The sequence below is a fragment of the Lissotriton vulgaris genome, chromosome 5 (genome assembly GCF_964263255.1).
Source record: "Lissotriton vulgaris chromosome 5, aLisVul1.2, whole genome shotgun sequence".
Classification (NCBI taxonomy): domain Eukaryota; kingdom Metazoa; phylum Chordata; class Amphibia; order Caudata; family Salamandridae; genus Lissotriton; species Lissotriton vulgaris.
Window position 1 is genome coordinate 135,771,139 of NC_141693.1, and position 26,045 is coordinate 135,797,183.

The 26,045-nt window shown below is 42.7% G+C and overlaps 1 protein-coding gene across 2 annotated transcripts in view; it reads left to right on the forward strand.

The window, feature by feature from the left end:
- VAV2 (vav guanine nucleotide exchange factor 2) overlaps positions 1 to 26,045 on the forward strand; it is a 789,576-nt gene that overhangs the window by 549,441 nt on the left and 214,090 nt on the right. For both annotated transcript variants that reach the window (XM_086921069.1, XM_086921070.1), the window contains exon 4: positions 7,676 to 7,744. In XM_086921069.1, the coding sequence (XP_086777195.1) occupies positions 7,676 to 7,744 (69 nt within the window). The remainder of the gene's footprint in view (positions 1 to 7,675; positions 7,745 to 26,045) is intronic.

Genomic DNA, 26,045 nt, shown 5'->3' on the forward strand with positions numbered 1-26,045 from the left:
TCAGGTCCTCTGAATAGTGGCACACACATTTAGTATCCGTTATGACATTGAAGTCCTGGCCATATTGGGTCAAACAAAAATTATTGCAGTTATAGAAAGTGCTTCCTTCTTATCTGCGAGTACTGTTTCTCAGTGTCAGTAAGTGCTGTACTTGCGAAATGTGATGAGGCTCTATCAGTTGCTCTGGTGTTTTTGTAATAGTACTTCACCCAGACCTGCAGGGTTAGCATTACAATTATCTCCATCACTGCTTTAGTATCAAGCAGTACATGATTGTGGCACTCAAAAGGGTTGCTTAATTTTAATTAAATGCAGATTCATGTTCATACGACCACTTGCAAACTACAGCTGCTGATTTGGTGATATTGAGAAAGGGTTGTGTTAGAATGACTGTTAGGCATGAAATGACCACAGTATTTCATCATCCCCAGAAAGCTGTGTCTGTCTGTTACACATTCTGGGGAAAGGGTGCACTGTCTGTGTTCTCAACTTTACATGAATCTAAACTTATACCCTATTATTAGATAATGTATCCAAAAAACCTGATACTGTCTTTCAAGAATTAATATTTTTTGCTGTGAAACATGCAATTGGCTTTTATCAGGCATTGTGCCGTGTTTGAGTCTTCTATTGTTTTTTTATTGAGCGAGTACATACCACTTGTGTTGATGATGCCATCTAGTCCTGATAGCGTGTCTTGATAGCTTTCTGGAATTCTTCAGTGGCTGGGGACATGCTGAAGCATTGTCTTTTGTACTGTCCTAGGTGTGCAGGGATTGAGAGGATTGTGATGTAGCACCTTGCATCACTGAGTACCAGTAGATGGTAGCCTGATTGTAAGTACAACTTAGAGTACCTTTGGTACAATTGAGGACCGCCAATATGTCATCAGCAATGATAGTGAGTGTGGCATCCTTTCATGATGACAATGTTCTGTAGTGTCTATCCAGATACATAAAGCTTCGGGTCACTTGGGCTTCGTGGCTAGTACCATAGGCGATACCCACACTATTTTACAGTTCACCTGCTCTATGACCTCTGGTTGCTCCAACCTTTGAAGTTCAGCCTTCTCTTATTGTCACAAATCCTTCTGCGTCTTTGGGCCACGTGCTGTACAGACTTCACAACGGGCAGGGTGAGGGTTTTGGTTTCAAGCAACCTAATCCAGAAAAGACAAGTTGGTAGTCTTTAAACATTTTGTTAATGTTCCGTATTTTCATTCTGTGTGAAAATAATACTTTGCAACTCAGCAGAGTACACGTGCTAATTTAGGTGACAAAGATTTGAGCCTCGGTATAGTTAGTTCTGTGAGAGATGCTTTATTCAATTGTCCCACCTACTGGCATTAGTTTAATTCCCAAATGCATTGTTGGCTGTGTTTGCTGTAGTCAACTGGGGCTGGGCATGAATTGCATGAATTCTTATTTGTGTCCATAATGTTTACTTCACTAATGCCTCAAAATCCTTCAGTGAGCTAAAAGTAAGTTTTGTTTTTGTATTTCACATATTGGCAGTAGTCTTTTTTCCTAGGATGACCTGACGACGAATAATATCAAGAAAACGAACTCTTGATCATTTTGACTCTGTTATATGGTTAGGGAACTCCCCGTCCAGAGGAATGTGGTTCGTGATATAGAATGTAGGGATTTTGCAGTATTGGTGTATGTTTGGGCATTCAACCTCTCCTGCTTCTGTGGCATGCCCTGGCAAAATGGTTGTGTTGCCCCCATGCAGAACACATTTTCCCCTGTGGGGGGACTCATCCGCTGATTACCACACTACGTTGGCTGCGTCTTCATCACTTACAAACCATGCCAGCTGACAAACTGCAGTCTCGGGGATATAGCCATCAATAAGAAGTACCAGCTGACACACTACAGTCTCAGGGATGCAGCTATGAATAAATACTACAGTCTCAGGAATGCAGCCATCAATAAACAGTACCAGCTGACATACTACAGTCTCAGGGACGCAGCTAGGAAGTAACAGTGCCAGCTGAAATACTACAGTCTCAGGGATGCAGCTAGAAATAAACAGTGCCAGCTGACCCATTACGGTCTGAGGGATGCAGCCATCAATAAATACTACCAGCTAACATACAGTCTCAGGGATGCAGCTATGAATAAATACTACAGTCTCAGGGATGCAGCTATGAATAAACAGTGTCAGCCGACATACTACGGTCTCAGGAATGCAGCCATCAATAAACAGTACCAGCTGACATACTACAGTCTCAGAGATGCAGCTAGGAATGAACAGTGCCAGCTGACAAACTACAGTCTCAGGGATGTAGCTATCAATAAATACCACAGTCTCATGGATGCAGCCATCAATGAACAGGGCCACCTGACACGCTATGGTCTCAGGGATGCAGCTATCAATAATCAGTGCCAGCTGACAAACTACAGTCTCAGGGATGCAGCCATAAATAAACAGTGCCAGCTGACATACTACAGTCTCAGGGATGTAGCTATCAATAAACAGTACCAGTTGACACACTATGGTCTCAGGGATGCAGCTATCAATAAACAGTGACAGCTGACACACTACAGTCTCAGGGATGCAGCTATGAATAAACAGTGCCAGCTGACATACTACAGTCTCAGGGATGCAGCTATCAATCAACTGTGCCAGTTGACCCTTTACTGTCTGAGGGATGCAGCCATCAATAAATACTACCAGCTAACATACAGTCTCAGGGATGCAGCCATCAATAAACAGTGCCATCTGACACACTATGGTCTCAGGGATGCAGCTATCAATGGTGCGAGAGGTGCAGTGGCACAGAGGGGCAGGCATATGAGGGCCCCCTCACCCCAGCTAGAGCTGACTTTCACTACCAAACCAGGAGGTCGGTGGCTATCTTTTCTTGCTTGCATTAAGGACCGCAGCTTGCTTTCAAGAAAGCAAATGTAGACCGTGACACCATCACGTGACCAGAGGCGCCCTTAGTTTAAATATGTAGTGATACACTTGTCTGGGGTTCCTTCTTTAAGGCCGGCTGCCATTCTAATGCGATCTCCATTTACTTGCCCACGCGGACTGAATTTATTATCATTGAATACATTCTCCAGAAATTAGTTATGTTATACTGCAAAAAAAGCAGTTAGGTATGTGTTGCAAAAATATATTAGAATAAGTTTAATATAAGCAAGCTTTCAAAAAAAGTACTATTGCTCAGAATTTATAGACAGATCTTTTCTACAAACACATAAAGCGTGCAATTGATAAACAGGTTGCCACAAATACCTCCTTTGTGCTCATCACTGTTAATCTTGAAAATCAGAGAAGGAGGAGGAAAAGCCAAGTATAATTTTTGTTTGTCTTTCTTAAACTGCTGGTTCTTATGCTCGGTGTCCTGCCTTCCACCTTGGTTGCTGGCTCTAGTAGCAGCCATTTTGACATCAGAACTCAACTGCAATGAGTTATTACAATTGTACAGCTAAGTCATTTCTTTATTGCCTGTAATAAGGAAATTAGAGGGTGCGTATGAGATTGTTTTTCTACAATGCGTGCCGCTCATGCAAAAAACGATCCACAAATCAAAAAGGTCAGCAGCCATCACCAGCCTTCTTGCTTTGCCAATGCTTGTTTTCTTCACTGCCATTTTGAGCCCATTTTCAGCTATGCTTCCTTTACCTCTTTTAGAGGATGGATATCTGCGGCAATCTTAGCAGGCCTCATCAAGGTCAATCCGCCCCATGTAACATAAGTCTATCATAGATAGAACATGCTCTGAGTGGAGCCTTTCGTTGGGCGGAGATAGATGGCTCCTTTCAAGAGATGTGATGAGTGGGCCATTTACTACATTTCTGCATCTCGGGACCAGTTCACTCGCATTAAAGCTCTCCGCTTCCAACCCATTTTCTCTCTCGTCCCTTGATTTTATCTCCAGACGGAATCTCAAAACAGGGCTCAATGGTTAGCAGAAGAAACTGCAGCCAGGGAGGCGGATCATAATGTGAGCGAGGGGAATATCACGCGATAAGTACAGTCGAATATGATGAAAATGAATGATTTGGTGTGTGAGCTCCAGTGATGGAGAATCCGCTTGAGAGTGCGGGAGCTGGCAAGCGTGCTCGCGATCAAGCACTTCTGGGACGATCAGCGGTGATACGCCAACAGACAACTGCTGGGAATAAGGCCATAGATATACAGGAGTTACTGCATATGCAGCATCATTATTAAGTAGATACTGAATTTCTGGTGACCACGCATTTTATAGGTTTCTTGCAAGAAATTTGACACAGAAAAGAGGAAGGACAGGGAACCAAGCACTCGCTCCCAAAGGCAGCCAGAACATCTTTCGGGTACCTAGAGAATTGTTGTTAATGGCACTCAGCATCCTCTTCCATCAACAGAGCTGAATGACACAAATAAGGTGCACATGGAGGCTTCCATGGCTCAACCTACCACAACACTGCTTATCCCCCTTTAAAAGCCCATACCGACTGCAGATGGACGTGCAAAAACATATTGTTCCTTGTGGTGAAGGAACTATTGCCAGGGGCGTAGCTTCAGGGAGGCAGGGGTTAGGAGGTTATGCCCCTCTAATTTATTTTCTGATGAATACTTGGGTTCAGATGCCTTCAGTCTGGTATGGTGAGGTGTCTGTCAGATTTCACCTGGGATTTTTGCATGTCCACACCAACAAAAATGCACGCACACTCTCTCTCATCTCTGTTTTCAAAGTCCTAACAAATGTTGATAATTTTTTCAAAATATTGGATTTTATTACACTTAGTACTCCTACAAATCCGCATCCTCTCACCTTAAGCCCCTACCATGCACCCTGTTTGTTGTAGAATGTATTTTAACATTATATGCCAGTCTGATTGTTGGAAAACCTGAAGCTCACACCACCCCCAATCTTACTGACCAAGCTACGTCCCGCACTCTTGCTTTGTAGTACATGAAACATATCGCATATTAGCAGAAAACGTCCTCCAACTGAGAGCAGGAGGAAGCCGGTGTTTGTAATATTATTTTTGACGCTTTTAGGGAATTTACCACTATCAGCCTGATTGAGCCTTCTTCCCGGATTTTGAAGATGAACACTGATAAGCACAAAGGAGATATTTGTGGCAACATGTTTATTAATTGCACGGTTTAGGTAATTGTAGAAAAGATAGAATCGGTCTATACATTCTGAGCTACAGTACTTTAAAAAAAAAAGCTGGCTTGTATTAAACTTATTCTAATATATTCTTGCAACAAATATCTAACTCCTTTTTTTGCTGTATATCATGACTCATTTTGCTGTGTTTAATTTTGCACTAGAGATTATACTTGTATTCTTCATGTTTGCAAACAAGCTCTCTCTTTCATATGAAACAGCAATGGAACAGGGATTTAAGTAGTTTGTGGGAAAGGGGATGGTATAACCATGTATTATAAGGAATAACGCAACCCCTGCCATATATTTTAAGCATATTGCAGGTCAGCTTGGAGTTTCATGACCGTTTAAAGTAATTCTGCCTTCGGCCTCTTTCCGCTATATGGTCACAGAACTCCTCAGTGACTTCCAATATTCTTATAATATACGGCAGCGGAACTTCATTATATCAGTGTAGGGGACTAATTATTCTGAGGTGTGCACATTGCGAAAGAGAAGCTTGCCGTCACTCAGCTGGTAAGCATATGGCTGAAGGGGCGGGACCACGTGCTCATTGCTGTGTTCTGTGGTGGGTGGAAGCAAAATGTGGATGACCCGACAGCAGACCAGTAGATGAAGAGGGCTTACTTGTAAATGTAAATTGATACTTGTATAGCGCACTACTCACCCGCAAGGGTCTCAAGGCGCTTGTACAAATACCGCTGTGAAACCCATCCTGGCTTTCCCTGTGAGGTGTCCACTCCTGGGCACCCTCAAGGTGGAAACCAGGCATCCTTAGCATTGTGGGGGCCGTTGTGGAGATTAAGCAAGCTATTGCCCAGAGTTGCAGAGTGGGACTCCATGATTGGAATAGGCACCGAGGCGAGAATTATCCGGTCCGTGGGATTTTTGAGCCCAAGACCCGCCGAGGCGGGGAATTGAACCCTGGTCCCGGGCTAGACCTCTGCATCAGGGTCTGCCGCTCTAATCATTGAGCCACACTTCTCCACTTAAATATTGTATAAGTAAATAGGTATTGTATGTTTATTTTTATTAAAATCAAATGTCCTTGGCTAATGCCACATCTAAGAGAGAATGCTTTTGTTGGCTATCTATTCCGTTCCACCCACTCACATGATGTGTCGCTTATTCAATTCAGCTCGAAGAACCTATTGTCATTGGCAGAAAATACAATAGTAGCAGACTGTAGTTTCATGCAAGTCAAGAAGAGTTGTCTCCTCGCAACTATTTGACTGACATGACTGATTATTTTTTAGTCAAGGCTTGCAAAATAACGAAGCCTAAATTGTTTCCGATCTTTGAAATATACATTTTAAACAGTAAATTCAGCAAGAAATTACTTTAAAGTCATTTCTAAGCTATCTAAGCTATTCTTAAGTTGAAGTAAACAGAAGCAGGATTGCCAAGCCAATGGAAAAATACAGTGGGGATTAGAAAAAATCGTATCCAAGCAGCTGGCCGGGCCCCTCAATAATCTCAGAAAATTGACAAATGGCTGTTTTTTTTTCTGCGAAAGGTGGCAACCTTGTAGTGCAGAAAAATAGATGGCTAGTTGGAAACACCATTGACTCATGCATCATTTGATCGCACCCTGGCCTCTTCACGCAAACACACCCGTGTATGCAAGGCAGCCCTTTAGCTCCATCATGCCCTACTTAGCATGGTTTTGCACGTGACTGGAGAATAGGTCGAATTGTGAGAGCCTAACTTAGTAAAAACCTCAAACTGTTCAGGAAAGTTCGTCAGTTCCCTTTGCAACTAATGGCGACCAAATCCACTTGCACATCGTGTTCCAAAGATGGCTGCTGCAGCAAGAGTGGGAGTGGCCTATTAGGCAGCCAGACAGTGACCGATGGGCAGGTCTGACAGATCAGTGTGTGGGCCGGTGTTATAGCCAGGTGAGCCAGTTTTTACAAACATTGCTTGCAGCAAGTACGAATTCATGCAGTCCCTTATAGCCGATTTCCTAACGTGGGCCAATTAATTTTTAGCTACCTGGTTTGCTAATGCAGGCCACTTTTGTTTGGTTCTGGGGCCTATTTTATGACCCAGACAATGGGTACCACGTTGAGCATTTTGTGGCCAGTATTATTTGCAATGCTTCCTTCACGAGTGGCATCAATCCGAGGGACAAGCGTGTAATGTTCTATGTATATAAGTTTGATAAAGTTTGATACAAAAGTGTGTGTCGCTGAAGTTCAAGATACCGTTTTGCCATCTTTGTATTGATGCCTTGTTTCAGTCTGTAGCAAGTTTACCATTTTTAAAAATATTACTCATAAGAAACATTGCAATGGCCGATCTAAAAGAAACCAAGTCTATTATAATGATAATAACTTCTTTTATGCCCAGATTGTCTGTTTCTTGGCACTGTACATACAAGTAAATAACCTGATGGTACCCATTGTTTCAGTGTTGGGATGGGTTCTGTGCACCTTTAATAATGAGCATTGACCTGTACAAAACCATTGATGAATAAACACCTCGTTGAGGTGCCAGAGCCTTTCTCAGGCCCTGTCTGTCCCAGTGCACTTATCATTTGTTTTTCTTTCTTTGAAGGTCTTTCCCCTCAGAAGAAACCACCGAGAACGAGGAGGATGTCTACCGCAGCCTGGAGGAGTTGGCAGAGTGAGTTTCTTTTCATTCTTTCTCCTGGGGTCTGGGAAGGTGCCCGTGTGCCCTGTGAAGCGGAGGGTGCGGTGCCTTTCATGTGTCTGCTCCTTCCTCCATCTGACGGCTCCCCGCTGCGGCCTGAGAGCCCTCGGCATTGGTTCTTCCCATGGGTGATGCGTCAGATGTTTGTTCTAACAGCCGCCATCTTGAAGCGTGTAGGATAGACATGCAGATAAGCACTGGAGGCCAGAAGGTAGTCAACAAAAATGTAAACCACAAGAATGTAGATTGCAAAAATGTAAACTTGTAAGTGTAGACTGCCAAAACATAGACTGATAAAGCGGACTACGAAAACAACATTTCAATAATCTAGACGTCAACAATAACAACTTTTCAAAATTCCCAAGTCCAGCCAATCACAATTTCCACCTGTTGCAGGAGTGAGTTAAAATACCTTTGTCTCCAGGCCCAGCCTATTTATGGATATGTGTTTATTATCGGCATCGAGTGCATATCTGAACTAATTGAGGTCGTTAATTAAGGCGCATAATCTTTCTTTTTGCAAGCTGTGCTTCAGAGTCATTGTGTTTGTCGTCTTTATTTTGTTTTGTTATGTAGATTTGTTGTTGTGCTCACTTCTCACCCGTGAGGGTATCCAGGCGCTTTTTAAGCCTATGTTTTCCCAGGCTATAAGTAGATAGTGAGGGAGCCCCTTCGAGAAGTGATACAGAAATCCCCTCGTTTTCACATTCCAGGAATCCTTGCAGCAAGTTACTGTGGTGTAAAAACATGGCTGTCTGCCTCCATATGGAGGCTGCCATGTTCTTCTTGCTCTGTGCACTCCACTGACATGAAACCATAATCTTTGTTTAAAATGTGAGACGGTGGTTGGTGCTTGTCTTCCCGCTCTTCACTCTGATAAAACACTAAACGAGTTGTTTAATAATTCATACCCGAGAACCAACGTGTCGCGTTCTTAAACGAGCGCACTTCAAAGGATGGATCAGGTGATTTGTACGGAAATCTCAAATTGCGACTCATTTCACACATCGTAAGCCCTCAGGATCCTGTAACTAATGTGCACGAACTCCCATAGGAACACCCATTCTCTCGCCGTATGCTGAATCCATTTCCCCATTACAACAATACGTGAGCAGCCCATCCAGACAGCTTTGGTGTTTTTTTTAAGGTCCCACTCCCGCTTTGCATTTTTGCACTCCCGCTCCATAGTGGAGCATGCACGCGTGTGAGACCTACAACACAAAGCGGGTAGCATTTCTTGGCAGTCCATCTGCAAATTGAGCTATACGCTAAGGCCATGTCTAGTGGCCTGGCAAGGTTACCACGGGCTTTCCACATAATTTTCAACCTTCCGAGCATCCACAGAGGCTGATTTAGAGATTTTTTTTAGGCTGATGCCATTGAAATCAATGCCGGCATTTGGCTCCTTTGAAGGTGAAGGGGAGTTGAAGGATGGTGGCTAGAGCTGCAGGCTCTACTGCAAGGAAGTAACATCACCCACCTCTGTTGATGTCCCACACGTCCCCTGGCACCACTTGAATGAGTGGGTTTTTGGTTTCAGGATTGGTGGTGGTGGTTCTGTTTTTCTTTGTACTGTGTTTCATGTTCTAATAGTTAGTTTGTGGAAAGCCATGCATTCTAAAGCACATTTGGTCATTAATATTGGTGAAAACCTGAAAGGATTTGGATTTAGCAATACCTTGGCATAAAGGTTTGGGGGTTCACCCTCAGTAATCTTTTTTCTTAAATGTTCTGGCAACTACTGCATTTTTAGGTACACCGGTCCAGTAAAATTAGATTAAACTGTGTAGTATTTAAGGGCAATTTGATTGGAGGAGGTAGGTTGTCGGTTCCCCATGCAGTTTTAGGGGTAGTTATACAAAATGGTTCACTTTAACAGGGAGGCAGTAGCACGGATTAAAGGTGAATATAAGTTACAGAGATCTGCATAGGACTGCATATTTTGTTGGTAATAAGTCGTGGCAAAAAGGAAGCTTGAAAGCACGTTTAGCCAAGCTCACCAATGCCAGTAGCGTGCATGGGTTTTAAATGCAGTTCTGCTCAACTGGATCTTGGTAGTAAAAGTTTGTCTCCACCGGTATCCCTATCAGAACCCCAAAGTGGCATTAATGCACATACTTGCCCAATTACTACAGTGTGGTCCGGTGTCCACAAGGAGACAGTGATGCACACTGGACCACTGCAATTATAATCGGATGCATTTAATAGTCCCAACATCTGCAGCAATGTATAGTGTTGCTTTGTTTTCCCGATGCACACTAATGCACCAATCATTCCACTTTGCGCATTTTTAAAAGTTAGCATTTTAATGTTTTCTTACTCTAGGATTAGACACTTCGGCATACTGGTTGCACACACATCTTCATCTCTGCACTGGTCTATCTCACTGTGATATGCTGAACACACATTTCAGCAGTAGGTGCTCTAACCCATTGTGTTGTCTAAATGCAGTTCGACCCCATGACCTGCATGCTCCACTTGGCTCTCTTGCGTTACCACACAATGCTTAGAGTCAGTAAATTGCAGATCACGCTGATCTGAAATTGGTACAGTAATCGCATGTGATATCTCACCTACATTTTAACCTGTCTGACACAGAACCAGATTAGGTTTATGCGGTTTTCTTTATTTTCATTCTTGTTCCTTGTTGTCCTTCCATTCCTTTCAAGCCCTTATTAATTTATGTCCGAAGACTTGCTCGTTTTACTGTTCACATTTGCTGATGTCTCTCCCCATTCTTTTTCATTCTGTAATTTTGTTTCATGTGTCTAATGCTTTCTCTTTTGTTTTGCATTCTCCATCACGTCATCATTTGTGTGTGCTTCTTCATTTTATTCACGCCTTTTTCTGTTTCTCTCCTTTCACTTTGCTTCTTTTCCTGAAGTTTCTTTTCAGCTTCTTTTTTTTATACATTTCAGGTAGCGCTCGCTTTTCCGTTCCTCCCATTCTTTTTTTCTCTGTCACCGTTTCCTCGTTTTTTTGTTTTTTTTGTTCCTCTTTTTGTTCTCTTATTTTCTTCTTTCTCCTTTGTATTTATGTTGGTTGAGTGCTAGATGTAGCAGAATGGTCTACATGCATGCAGAGCTGTTTTTGAGATTCTTGGAACAGCTGTACAGTGCTCACATGAGTGATCCGGTGAGGCGATAGAAGAGCACAATGGGAGCAAAGAGCTGATGAAAGACCACCGTAACGTAACATAACAGGTGTATTTGTAAAGCACACGATTACCAGAAGGTGTCCTGGCGCTGAATAACAGATGTTTATTGTTACCCAACTCAATGGTGCTCATTTTATCGACCTCAAATGGATGAAAGGCTGAGTGGACCCTCTAGGATTGGAGGTCGAACACAGGCCCCTGCGGTGGCTGCTTTAGTCCACTGAGGCACCAGACCTGGGCACGCACAGACATCTGATCAGCTTGCTTTTTAGCACTTATCCAAAGAAAATGTGCCTCCTGATTGGCGTTATAGCAAAAGAGCTGTTGTGCACAGCTCAGCCAAAGGTGCAGTGTCCCCCTTTCTGTCCTGGGACCTGGGCCCTCTGCAGTGGGCTGCGCCAATGATTGTTAAGCACTGGAGAGCTTGTTTACACAACTTGCATAGCATAGAGAATGAATAATACAACCCCCTTCAGCCTCATCTGCATGCATAATGAGATGGGCTGCTGCTGCCCCTACAAATCAGGCGAGGTCAAGCAAGGGATCTTGGTAGGATAAGGGGGGAGGGGACTTAAACTTCCTACCAGCGACCACCAGCTTTATTCTAATAATTAGACGAAAAACAAAACGTTGATAGCCCATGAGTACTTATGCAACTGCATTAATGATGACACGAGAACACCATTAACATTACCAATCATTGTGTGCTTTACATTGAAAGGATAAATAAGCAAGTACTTTACATGAAAGAAACCCAACAAATCTAGGGGGCTCATAAAATTCCTCCACGCGTGTACAAGGAGAGAGCACAGTAAAATAATTGGACACCTGGCATTTAGGAATAAACTTTGTCTCAACTGATGTAAAAAATAGTCTGGATGCTCATTATTTAGAAAAGAGCGGCCTGACAGCAAATTATACTTGCTGGGCTCTCTTTAAAAAAACAAAAGGTATATATGCATATGTGTGCATATGTGTATATATGTGTATGTGTATATGTATATATATATATGTGTATGTGTGTATATATATGTGTGTGTATATATATGTGTATGTATATATATATATGTGTATGTATATATATATATGTGTATGTATATGTGTATTTATATATATATATACACATATCCAAAAGCAGGGCACCGCTATGGGGACATCTTTTGCGCCCACATATGCGAACATCATGATGGGGGCATGGGAAACTGAGGTGGTCAGGAAAGACCAGGAAGACCCGGATGGACCCAGAATTAAACTATGGTGTCGTTTTATAGACGACTTATTCGTCATCTGGGATGGAGACGAGGAATCGATAACAAAATTCACAGAAACCTTGAACAACAATCGATTCACTCTAAAATTCACATCAACTACAAGCTCCCAATCATTGATATTCCTGGATGTGGAGGTATTTATCAAGAATAACAAACTTTGCTCCAAAATCCACAGAAAGCCAACTGCATGCAACAGCATCCTGCATGCCAACAGTGGACACCCAACTAGGTTAAAATGGAGCATCCCATACGGACAAATGCTGAGGGCAAAAAGGAATTGCTCTGAAGTAGAGGATCTAGAGGAAGAGATAAACAACATGAGTCTCAGATTCCTCGAAAGGGGATACCCAAATGGAGTCATCATTTCTGCTAGAAATCGGATGCACCTAAAGAAGAGAGAAGAATTGCTGACACCTAAAGATAAGAGATTGCGTAGAAACCAAGATCATGACACAGATTCAAGTAGCACACCAACTAGAATCATTGTGGAATATGACAATCAGAGCACACAATTAAAGAAAGCCTATAAAAAACACTGGGCAACCTTGCGCATGGACAAAACCCTGAATGAAAGCCTGACAGCCAACCCGAGCATCACATATAGAAAAACCTCGTCCCTAAGAGACATACTTACGCAAAGTCATTTGGGAATATGCAGGGAGAAGAAACAGAGATGGCTGACAACACCTGGCTTCTGGAAATGTCATAAGTGTAAGGCCTGTGAACATGGGGAGAACATCAAGCACTATGTACTTCAAAATGGAAGAAAAGAAACCATCTATGACCACATTACATGTGAATCCAAATGTGTTGTCTATCGACTCAAATGTCCTTGTGACAAGTATTACATTGGGAGCACTATAAATAAATTGAAACTGAGGATACTACAACACCTAAGGGCGATCAAGAACAAGGACCCATGCTACCCAATGGCCTCCCACTTCACTGAATACCATCAAAGTGACACCTCCCTTTTGAAATATTCGGGAATCAGACTATGTAAAACACCAGAACGAGGTGGAGATCAATTGCAACTTCTAAGACGTCTAGAATCCCGAATGATATTGAGTATGGGAACGGAGGCACCGTTCGGCCATAATCTGGACGCTGAACTACATGTACATTTGTGACTTCCTGATGAACCAATGATAATGTGGTCATTTGATTAGATTGAACTCCAAGGAATCATGTCTTTACCTAATTGATGCTGGAAACTGTACATTTTTGTAATCTATATAGATAATGAACCGGTTAATATCGATGGTCCGATACACACAATATTTTCACTGAGGAGAGAGATATTGTGGCTTTTTGTCAAATTGAGATTGTAAGGTACTATGAGAATGAGATGTAATGACTTTGGTACTTCACCATGGGAATCTTTCTAAATTTTATAAAAATAATTTTCAAGTTGAATGGGTTGAATAGAGGCACTTAGAAATCTGATCTTATTTAATATAGAAATTTCACCCAATCTTCTTCTAGATCCCCACATCACCATCTCGTTAGGCTACCAACATACAAACTATGCCCTACCCATCAGGCTAAATTACCCTCACTCTCCCAACTGATATTGCGCAGTGTATGAATGAATACCACATGCCACTAGAAGGACCATACTGTAAATAATTGTGAATACTTTATCTAAATTACCGGTTCAACTTCTTTCTTTAATTTCAGGGGTACTTCACGTTAATTTTGTAACACAAATATGTACAAATGAGAAATATTGTAAATACTTTATTTTCTGAAAAGTGATGAGAATAGAACATGTGGTAGAGTACTTTACACTGATTGATTGTACATAGGTTTGTGTATATACCTTTAAAATGTACAGGCCATGTGTATACTGCTGGGCGGGTTGGTCAAGATGACCATGGAAATGGTAGAGGGTACTTACACTTACAATACACTATTTAAATCAGGTCTAGACCTAGGGACTCTATGGTCCAGTTGAAGGCAGGAGCCGAAACGCGTAGACCGTCCTTTTTTGTTGCACGTTATGTTTGCACTGGTGTGTAAATAATAAAACGCTAAAAACTACTGCTGCTGTGCCGTGTCCTTTGATCCGTAAGAAGTGGAGAGAAGAAGCTGTGGCAATGTATATATATATATATGTATATATATATATGTGTATATATATGTATGTTTAAATGTTTTGCTTTATAAACTACGTATCCCATAATGCCACTTTGAGGCTAAAATGGGGCAGTATAAAAATGAAAAGCAAAAAAGGACTAGCTGACCGTGAGAAAAGCCGTGAGGCTGAAACGCGTCGGTGGAGTGTTTGTGAAGTGCTAATAAAGGCTTCTGAATAAGTATCCGGTTGTGCCGCCCTCCTTGTGTTCTAAATTGAAATTTCGGGCTCTGGTCCAGCCTTGGGGCCGAGCACACACTGTGGAGTGCTCTCTTGCATCAAAAGGATCGCTTTTGTGTGTATATATGTATGTGTGTATATATATATATATATATATATATATGTAATGCCACTGAGCTGGGAGGGTTGGAAGTCTATGTAGGAGCTGGGTGGGAGTGGGCGTAAATAAATAAAAAAAAGTGCAAACAAAGGCCAGGCAGAGAAACAGTGGTCCAGTTTGGGGGTGAGGGGCGCCAACATGAAGACTGTGAGGAGTGGGGGGTGTGAGGCGGGAAGTAGCACATGAGGGGGGGGCAAAAAACACATGTACTCCCCTGGAATGTTGGGGGGGAAAAGTAGATCCCTGATGCAGAGCTGTAGATGGATACAGGACACCCTGTTCAAAAAGGATGGTAAGGCTGTGTTCCAAGGGAGTGATCATTTCCTCGGTTCTTTTTTGTTTCATGTGTATAACTCTTTCCCTTTTGTTTTCCATTCTGTCACATTTCATCATTTGTGTATGTTCCTGCCTTACATTACAAATTAATGAGCTATTCAATACATTAGAAATTTGGTTATTAAAAATAATATACAAGTATAGATTGGTCTTAAATTATTTAAACATGTATTTTAAAATATAGGAGTATAGTATTAAAAAGCATTTTTTTTATTTCAATTGAATGTTTAGGTTTAAAGGGTGGTAAGTGAATTTTAGGGTTCCGTGATGAGCAGTTTTTAGGGGTGTTTTGGAGTTTTTAGGGTTAAGGGATGGGTGGTGTATAGAGGTAGTAAGGGGGCTTTAGGAGTCTGGGATACTAATGAGTTTTAAGTGCTCAGTGGTCGATAGTGCATATGGAGGTAGTAAGGAGTATTACGGGCTCAGGGATTGGTGATGTATTGGGGTAGTAAGGCCTTAACAAGGTTGAAGAACTTTTTATACACTTGTGAATGATCAGAACATATCCACTTAGCAATGGCGACAGAGCATGAACATTACTGGAGAACTGATGAATTATGGTACTATACCTTAACTGCAGAGTGTCAATCACTAATGTGTGACATCAGTAATGTACTGTTGACAATCTCAAATAATGACAATGATCTGATCACCGACATATAGTTCATCATAGGTACCCGACACTTAAATGTGCATAAAATTTGAGTACTTACATGATCCTTTTTAGACAGCCCTTAGCATGCACAAACATAGCGGTTGATCAACGATGTTAATTTGTGTATGTTAATTGGTTCTACACCATGAGTTGTTGATGTGTCAACGAATCTGCAGTAGTCATTGCATTTTACAATATGAATTAATGATATGTTAACCAAGTTGTAGAAAAGACAGCTTTGTCTTTTGTAGTAGATGATCAATCGGTGAGGTGGTGGACAAGTTATCTACGAATGCCCAGTATGTTTTACTTGCTGAGAGAACTGGTGGGGTTGTGCTTGAACATCTTGTTTCGGGCAAGACAGTTTCCTGTACTGGATTAATGTGGTATCTGCTTCACAGCGGGTGAGATTCGGTGGTTTTGTGCCAGAATCTGACATGACATAGCAGCGATTGTGTCGCCTAAGATGTGGCGGTTTGGATGGTAAGGGCATGGCAACCGGCCCAGAGATCACAAGTAACATCAGCAAATATTTCATATCGCCAAACATGGAGGGAGTTTGTAGAGTCAGAAGTGAAAGCAGAACAGGTAACCTGGTTAAATTCTGATAGGCCAGAGAGAGAAAGCGCTGTCCCAGTGAAAATTGCAGGAAAGTTAGCGGACATTCTGTTTTAAGGGATCGCCTTCTGAAGCTAAGAGTTGGGAGATAGAGATCTGGTTTGGAGAGGATGGGAAGGCTGGGACAGGAAGAAGTGGAAGAGTCGGGACTCAAGGATGCGGCTTACAGAGAACATTCTGCGTCGAATAGTGACCTTGGTGAGATTTGTGTGCACATCTGCCTGGGAATGTTGACTGTTCTGATGTTCATAAGAGCATTCAGGATATTGGAAATTGTAGGGGTGAAGGAGTATAGGGGCCGGCGGCTGGAGGAGGTGCCGGTGCAAGGGGAAGAGATGCGCATCAGAAATGTAATACTAAGTAGAGAGCTGTGGGTATTGAGGCAGCATTCGTTGTGGGAGTAATGTGCCTGATGAGAGCTAGCTGGAGGCGGCTGAAACAAAGAGATGGGAACAGGGGTCCCTTGTACGTGGTGGCTTTGAGGATACTTCTGAGCAACAGTGGGATCCTGGGTGTTTCATCAGCAATTGCTTCGGGATAGGGACCGCCACAGAAGGGTTTCAACTGGGACTGAAGAGGGCGATTTATAGAGGCAAGGCAGATTTAAGAATGACTCTGTGTGGAATAATTTGCTACTTGCTAGCCATTAAAGAAGGGGAGCTTTGACTGTGGATTGAAATCGATTTTTTTTATTGAGAGGCCTGATAGCGAGGAGTGCTGGGAAAGAAATATATGGATTTGTGGGCACTCCATCCTGAAATGGCATGGCCTAGGAGACATGCAGTGGACTCAGTTAATGCCCACGTTGTGGGAGTTGAGGGGCAAATGACTGTGTCCTGATGTGGACCTGATTCTTGACTTGGTGCAAGTGACTGGGTTGGAAACGCTGAAAATGACAAGTAAGGACTTTCAGACAGCTAGAAGCATTAGCTTCCCAGGAGGATATGGAGAGGTGCCAAGAAGCCAGCTGTGACCCACTGAGTAAGGAGTTGGTGACCTTTTGCAAAGCTGAAGGGAATGAAGTGGTGAGACATACGGATGGATGCCGTGTACGACTCCCCTCTGTTGTTCCGGCATGCACCAGCCCCTTCTGGGAAGCAGGGTTCATTTGGAAAATGAGACAGGGTTGTTGGACAAATGGTGAATGGGGCAATGGTGAGGAATTTAAGGAAGAGATTGGGTTAATAAGTAACAAGTACAACAGGAAGAGTAGAGGGAGAGAGAGAGATGGAAAAGTGAACTGAGAGGTAGGGCTTAGGGGTGGCAATTGTTTAGGGAAGGAGGCATGTTTGTTCGTGTTTAGGGCATGTTAAAGTGTGTGGTGTAGGCAAAGGTTTGAGCAATGCGAGCCCACCTTGCGTGTGACTAAAGCCACACTTTAAGCTTCAATAAGTTTGCTCATGACAATTCTCTCCCCACACGTGCAGCTCTAGAGCAACAGTGATTGCTGGGACAGTTTTTGCTGGCAGTCACTGTAGGTCTGGGGTTTGAGAAGAAAGACGAGAGCCGCCCGTGCGGTGTCTCACATCCTTTAAGTCTCAAGTTGAAAGCACTTCAAAAGTTCAACTTTGGAAGAGCGCTATTTCTGTGGTCTCCACGTGGCATAGAGTCCCCTTCTGGGAAAACGAAGGAAGGAAACGCAGGACTGCCAGGAGAGAGTTGCGGAGCCATCGAAGAGCGACAGTTGGCCAAATAAAGGAACTTGTTTACGTCACATTTGGCAAACTTCAGAGCTGAAACACAGTCAAAGGGCATGAGCAGCTCTGCAGTGTGAACGTTTCTTTACCCTGCTTCAAGTTGTTTTGCTTTTGTAGTGAGGCAGTTAGAGCATCCTGCCTAGATCTTTATGCCCCACACATTCCTGACACCTTCTTGGGGACATCCTCAAACTGTGTGACCCTGGTCATCATGCCCTGAAGACTCCTGGTCGCTTTCTCCTGCTTCAGGTCCTGATGAAGACCTTCTCCTGTGTCTCTGAGCACAAGCCTACTAAAGTTGTGACTTGAAATGACTAATGCGTTATGAGTATAAGCCATGGGTCCAATGTGGTATCCACGTAATACATTGCGCAATGTACACCAACAATTGGTTGCATTTAGCGAACGAGCCTGCTTTTGATTAATCCCAACAATTTTTACCTGATTTTTTTAAATATTGACTGTTAATATTTTGTTTGAGTGGTTCTTAGCCAGAAGGCGTTTCCACTCACATTCGCCTCTTTGGCTCGAGGCTAGCGCTGTGTGGTTATGTGATCGCCAACTGCTCGGTTTTAACCATCTCAACAGAGACCCACCACTGTGGTTCATCGCGTTTTGTTCTGGATGCAGTGTACCAATTTCTTTTCTTGCTGCTTAATATCTTTTACATCAGTCCTGTTGAGTGAAGGCATCTACATGGGAACGTTTGCGAGTATCCAGTTATTGCTTAATGGGTTTGTCAGTGAAGATATTCTCTTCTACTAGGACTCTGTTTCTGTGTTTAATGTTGAGCAAGTGCCTTTAGAGAACAGGAAGACGCCAAAAATGTCTGCACCCACCTACCGCTTAGGACAACAACAAAAAACACAAGCCCTAGCCGTATTTTCTAACATCAGTGCACCATACTCAACATTTTCCTGATGAGGGCTTTCTTAGGGCAAAAAAATGCCATCTGCTATTTTGTGCCTGGCTGTATTTTTGATGGGGTTGCAAACATTTTACTCCCCACGTGAATTCTGCACTGATGCTCAGCCAGCAAAGCTGATTGGCCCCTTGGTAAAAACGTACAGCTGACTGAGAGTTTGGCGGCCTCGCCCTCCATTTATTTTTTGCAATCACTGAGCTTTTACAACATGGTAAAAAAAAAATGTAAAATTGATGTTTGACCTTTTGTCCTCTAGAACCAGGCCTTGGGGCAGGCACTTACAACCCGCTTCTTTATTTACATCAATTATGATTGAGTCGGAATGGGACACCCTGTCTCTAGCAGATGTTAGCAGCTCCGCCATTTACTGTGGTCTAGCCACGTGCCAGACCTCCGCCGTGACATCACAAGCACACACTCGCCTACTCTATCTATTGCTCCCTGCCCCAATCAGAAAGTTGCATCTTGGGTGAACTGTGGGGGGTTTCCATAAGTTTAACGTAAATAAACAAGCTGAGAGAACAATAAAACGTGAATTCATGAATTTCTCTCAATTAGACCTTCCTAAATCCGACGAAAATGACGTCGTCTACCTGCCACCGATGCTATTTGCATGCAGCGCAGCAGATGCTGGCTGCCAGGCTCCAGTTTTCCGTCGGTGCGGCAGGATAAGCGGACAGATGGCGGCCTCCACGTGGGGTTTCGTGGCGCACTCAGGAGAGGCGCTCATTTTACCTGACTTTGCTCATCCGCTCGGGGCGCAGCTGGTGGAACGCGCCATGTTCTTTTCCACAGTTTTAATCCAGAGATAATGACACCAAAATGGCTGCTAAAATTATATTCCCCTTAAACAGAGCATGAAATGTGCTTCCCAGTGCAAGCAGGAGCAGGTGTTCGTTCGCTGACTTTAAAATGATGCTTCCATAACCTAGGTTATTTTTATCCTCTCTTGTGTGAAACTCATTTTTTGTACTTTATAATATGGGATGCTATTTTTCCTTTAGTTATTCACAAAATCTTCAAATACATCTTTGTTTTCTGGTTCTTTTTTTCTAAGTCCCTCATTTTTTTTTACAACAATTTTAATCTTTTTAAAAGAAACCGGTTTTCTATATTCATGCCATCCTTATGCCATCCGTTAAATTGTCTGTACCACATACATATTGACATTTAGTCTGGATTAATGTTTTTATATTGAGTACATTTTTGTGTGTATGTCATGGTGTTTGCACACCTCATTCTTGAGCGAAGCCTTGTTTAGCACGAATTCTGTGCCAATCTTTAAAATTAACTGAAGCCAGGGCCTCATTTGTCTAACTAACTATAAGTGCAGAGCCTGTCGCATGGTCCATCCTATGCATCTTTCTACCACCACCCTACACTTCCTGTCTTTTTATCTCACTTTTATTTAACTCCAAAGCCTGGATTTATAGCAACTGTTTATTCTCATCTGACTCTCGGTCCTTTCTTGTTCTTCTTATGCACATTCAAAATAAATGTCTTTTTTAATAGCATCCCAATAATGCTGGAAATAGAATTGTTTTCATGTGAGAAGCGACCACTGAAGGAAAGCGCAGTAATGCAAGTAGGGCTCTACTGGTGAAAGGTAGAGAATAGACTGTATAAGTGAAAAGTGCTTCAGGAACTCAACATGACATAAGTACCAGCACTTCTCACCTCCTTTATTTTAGCCCCTCCCAGTTAATCAGCTTTACATTAATAGAGGGGGTGGTCTAATTTTGATCAGTAGGTCTAATAAGCTTAAAATAGGCCAGGACTGGAATTTTTTGTGGAGCTTCTGTACTAATTGGGTAGTGTTTTTGAGGGTGGTGTGTAGATTAGACAAAGTAGGGCAGTGGCAGCAGTTGAGGTACCAAATTGCACTAACAGTCAAGAAATATTATATTACTTGTAATAGCCAACATCCTTGCACCATTTCTTACTTAAGCTTTGTTACCTGCACCAATGACGCTGCTCCTAGTTTCTCTGACCAAAGTACATCATCAGTCAATGCAATATACCTTTTTTTAAGATAGTACCCCCTACTTTCTTGCCAGGTAGACATTCCCAAGAAACCATGAAGTTAAGGTGGATGAATGGAAATCTCTCCCCGTGCTCAAATTAAGGTTGTATCTGTATGTTTTTTAGATCAGGATCTCGATGAAAATAGAGCTGCTGGTTTCCTAGAGGGCCTAGTTTCTTCATCCACACTTCTTTCTCAGACTATTGTTTCGGTGGTTTACACCCAGGCCTGACCAGTAGCCAGCTCTAATGAAAGCATCTACATAATATTAATACATGCTTGGCTACAGAAACCGGGGGTAGGCAAAACATTCCACTTGCCATGGTACAGCACCCTTGGTTCACGGAGAGCCACAGCAGCCACTTCCCATCACCACGCCCCAATGCATAAAGCCGTCTACCAAGACTATATTTAACATTGATTTAGGCATTAAACACCTACCTTAAATCGCAGATCTATGATCCACTCATTGCTCAAGGTCTTCCAAGCCTGGATGGAGTTTGCTGGTAGATGCACCTTTACACTTTAGGCAACACGCCTCTGGAATGCACTGCAAAAAAATTAAATGATGGAGATAATTTCTGTCTAGAAAAACATGCGAAGGAGCAGTTGTTTCTCATCAGGACAGGTACTCTCAGGACAAGATGAGTCATCGCCTTTAGGCCACCAGCCACTGGTGGAGCCAAGTTAAAAGGACCATCTACAAATAGGACTCCAGCAGGTACATTTGTATTTTTCCTCGTGTGCTGAGAATCCTCTCATAGTTTCTGCTCATCAAAAGATGTCCCACGGCATTTTTGTGTTCAGTCCAGTCTTTGTCATGCAGATATAATTGGTATGTGGAACCTTCACTAAGTGAAATAATGTAATTAAGTTTTTACAATTTTGATGGGCAGTGCCTGCACTTCTGAGTGTGGCTGACATACCAGTGTTGAATAGTACCAGCACTTCACAACTTGCTGTACTGGTTACTGTGCACTTCGGTTGACTTGCTACAGTTTTATAGCATCAGCAAGCACACTTTTGAGTAGGTTTGTCACACATTTAATGGATGCTTTCATCACCTCCAAGCACCATTGCTATACCTTTAATTACAATATTATTATTATTATTATGTTTCTTATATAGCGCCTGAATCGACCCCCGAAGGGGTATCTCCGCGCTTGCCTTGGGAACCCGTCCTGGCTTTTCCCTGGGAGATAGCCCCTACAGGGCATCCCCAAGATGAAAGCCAGGCATCCCGCCGCGGGGGGCCGTTGTGGAGATTAAGCAAGCTATTGCCCAGAGTCGCTGAGTGTGAACCCGTAGGCACCGGAGCGAGATTTGTCGAGTCCATGGACATTTTAGGACTCAAGACCCTGCCGCGTCGGGAATTGAACCCTGGTCCCGGGCTGACCTCTGCTTCGCACAGGTGCTTCCCAACAGAACTGATGTAATGTTACAATGGCAGTACATAAACTTCTCAACTGGGAGCAAACATCCTCATTGTTAAGTAATTGCATACGTCCACTTTCTAAGCGCTTTGTGGAAACGTACACTGATATTAAGGTAGAAACATTTTCCATTGGCCTCTACCGGGTGCAGCATCCTCCCCATCGCCATTTTCAGGGACTTAACCCCCTTCCCTCTAAATTAAGACACAATATAAAATTGATGTTTCTCTGACAGTTTACACACCCACATATTCTGCATATAGCTGGAATCTGTGACTCAAACTTTAGCTCAGATCAGAAATGTCTGCAGTCAGGAATGCCCCCTTTTAATGACCCATATCCTGAGCCGGACTGACCACTGGGGCAATCTGGCACTGCCGGAATGGCTGCTCTGACAGGTCACACTGTGTGGACCAATTCTGTGGCTGGCTGTGGGCCTGTTCCATCATCTGGAAGTCCATTTGTCTGAGTTTATTTCTCTGATATTGCCACAAAATCCTGCCTGCAGCAAGCACAAATGCATGCGGGTTTCCTTATCTTGCAAATCCTGATTTGCAAGTATGATCCACTATTTTAGCTATCTGATTGGCTAATAGAGGCCCACATTAATTTTGCCTCCGTGCCTGTTTTCTGTCCCAGCCGCGCCCAGCCCACATGGGTGGGAGCTTGTTTTCTTTTCAGCCATGCACACTAAAGACGTGATCATTCACTGGGCCCGTGGGAAAGCGCCTTGTAGCCTCGACAGGAGGTAGGAAAGCGCTATAGAAATATTATGAAAGAATAAAATAAGAGTACAGTGTCTGCTGCTGAATGTTGATCGTAAATGTTTCTCTGCAGCAGCACTCTGAATGTCTCTCTTTGTACTTCCCATAACATTGACATTTAAAGTTGACTTTTCCTTCTGGACTGTGGGTGGAATGTCAGCTTTGATTTCCCAGTAACAATGCAGTTCCCCTTTAGCATCCTCGGGCCCAGTTTAAAGAGTGGCACCGTGCCAGATTAGCATATGTCAGCCTGTCAGGTGGGCTGGAGCTGCACATCAAGGCAGGCTCTCCTGCAGGCATCATTAACTTCTCAATGGGGAGGGAATGTCGAAAACTCAATTCACTCTGTTTCCTGACATTAAGAGTTGCATTGCTGTATTATAGAGCTTTACAATCCTGTCCTAGCTCACTGCCTGTTTCTAGTTATCTCAGATCAGCAGCACCCACGTAGTGTTGAGCACACAAAGAACAGTAATTTGTGTGAATGTGGAGTTAATGATTTCTAGGCACTAGGAGTCAGATATAGGTGGCTAAATACCGGTCGGTAGAGCAGAAATTCGTTAAATTTCTGTGTTACTGACCAGTATTTGACTGAGTGCAATGTAGGTGACGTTAAACCTACATGCAAAATAAGGAATCGCAAAATAGCGATTCCTTATTTTGCTCTTGCAGTTAAGGAATCAGAAATACAGACTCCTTAAATGCAATGTACGTAGCACTAAAAACAGTACACCTCCACCTTAAGGAATCGCTATTTACCACCAACTTCAAGTTGGTGGTAAGTAGCGATTTCCTTTCAAAAAGCACTTCTTTGCTTTTTGAAATGTGCCATGTGGCACACATCCATGCCCTTAGGGCTTGATTGTGCATCACATGTGCACACATGCACCATTCAGGGGTGCAACAGGGTCTCCTTTGGACACCCTGGCACCCTTGAAATAGCTCCCGCTATTAGCGATTCGGGAATACCGAATCGCTAATAGTGAATCTCTTCCCATTCATTACTATGGGATTTCCTAGCCCATAGGAATGAATGGCTAGGTATTCCTTAATAACGAATCTCAATTACCGATTCGTTATTAAGGAATGTTAAGGAATCGCTAATATTTTAGAGATTCCTACCTACATTCCATTTAGCGAGTCCTTAATAGCGATTCGGTAAAAATCGCTATTAAGAACTCGCTAAATGGAAGTTACCTCCATCTGGCCCATAATGTTTAGTATGTAACTTTACAGAAAAATAAAATACAGAACCGAAAACCCATTTAATAGAGAAGCAAATGAATGGAAATGTTTGAAGAAGAGCAAGGGAAAACTCCAGGACCGTTTAAAAACCAAGAGAAATACATACTTGGCGACCCTAAAGCAAACATCAGTGTCATCAATAGAGAGGAAAAAAGAGGTAGGAGACAAAGTTAGAGGGGTGCAGAGAAGGGCAGAGGTTGAGAGGAGCAATGTGGGTTCAGAAGCCCCCACCACCCCAGTATAAAGGATATAGGAGACTGGGAAATTAACACATTTTTGAAAAGGGGTTAAAGTGAGGCCTTGTGGTGTTGAAATATACAAAAAAAGAGATGTGGTGGCAGGATGGAGGGAGGAAAGTAGTGAAAAGAGGTGCAGGGGCGAGGTTACCATCTCCCCCAAAAAACAGCAATTTGAAATATTCAAATGTCACATAGTGACAAGATGTGGGCTGAGAGGGAAAGGAGGCAATAAAGTATCTGTGGAAAATCTTGTAGAAAAAGCAACGTAAATGACTCATTTTCAAGATTAATAGAATTTACACTTAAAACATACTATGAACTGGTTTCTACTAAATTGTTAGTTATTCATCTTGATAATTTTAGTTAAGCTTTTTAAATCTTTTTTTTTTTTTTTAGGTGAAATGAACTCTCGGAGTTAGTATCCAATACATTTTTTTACCAAATCCCATAGGTTGGAAGTCGCTTAGTGGAGCAATATATAGCGCTGTATTACTGCATTTGCGTCTCAAACAAGAGGCACTGTAAGATTTAAAGCTGTGTGTGAACTGTGGCTGTAATTGGATGACAGGATTAGGAAGTGATGGTTAAGGGGTGGAAGCATGCCATCTGCACACACACTGTGGAGTTATGTTTAAGTCTTGACACATTTTTCCAATTGATGCTGCTTGTTGGTCGCTTATTTCTATTCAAATATCCTGACACAGCGACCCTAGTGTGTGACCCATGCAGTCTGATGCATATTTCTACTAGTCCAGCCTCGCTGCTCTCCTCTGAGAGGCATTTGTGTATACTTACTATGCTTCAATCATGTTCTTTACCGTTGGGTAAATGTACTTTTTCGCTTAGCCATCCCTAAAAATATGTTTTTGCCGCTAAATTATGTTTCTAGGCTTCTCATATTGGCAGTGTTTTAAAATTTTAACTTTGAACATTTTATTCCAAACTCTAGAGACCGCCATTCCCAAAGCAAAAGAAAGTGCCGATGGTTTTCTGCAGCATAGCCTCTTTACCATCCTTTTTGACTGGACTACTTGTATCCATCCGCCGCTTGAGAGAGTGTGTCCTGTATAGCTGCCTCTTCGTGCGCTGCTTCTCACCCACCAAACACAAGCAGAACCCAGCGCTTGGTTTGTGTTGCTCTCTCCCTCATACGCTGCTTTGCCCCTCCTTCTCCCACCCAGCTTTATTTTTAGTTCATATCCCCAACCACCTCAGTTTCCCTCATCCCCATCATCTGTTGCTTCTTCACCCGTATTTATATTTTTTTATGCACTTCTTTTTAGAAGGCCCGGCAGCTGTCATATGCTCCGGGTGCTCCTGCATCAAAAGCGCTTTCAAGCACTAACCATTTTTATTCATTAAACAATCTAAGTGGTCTCCACCACCTTTGATTGGTCAATAAAAAATAATTTTTTAATGGTGCCCGCGTCACTC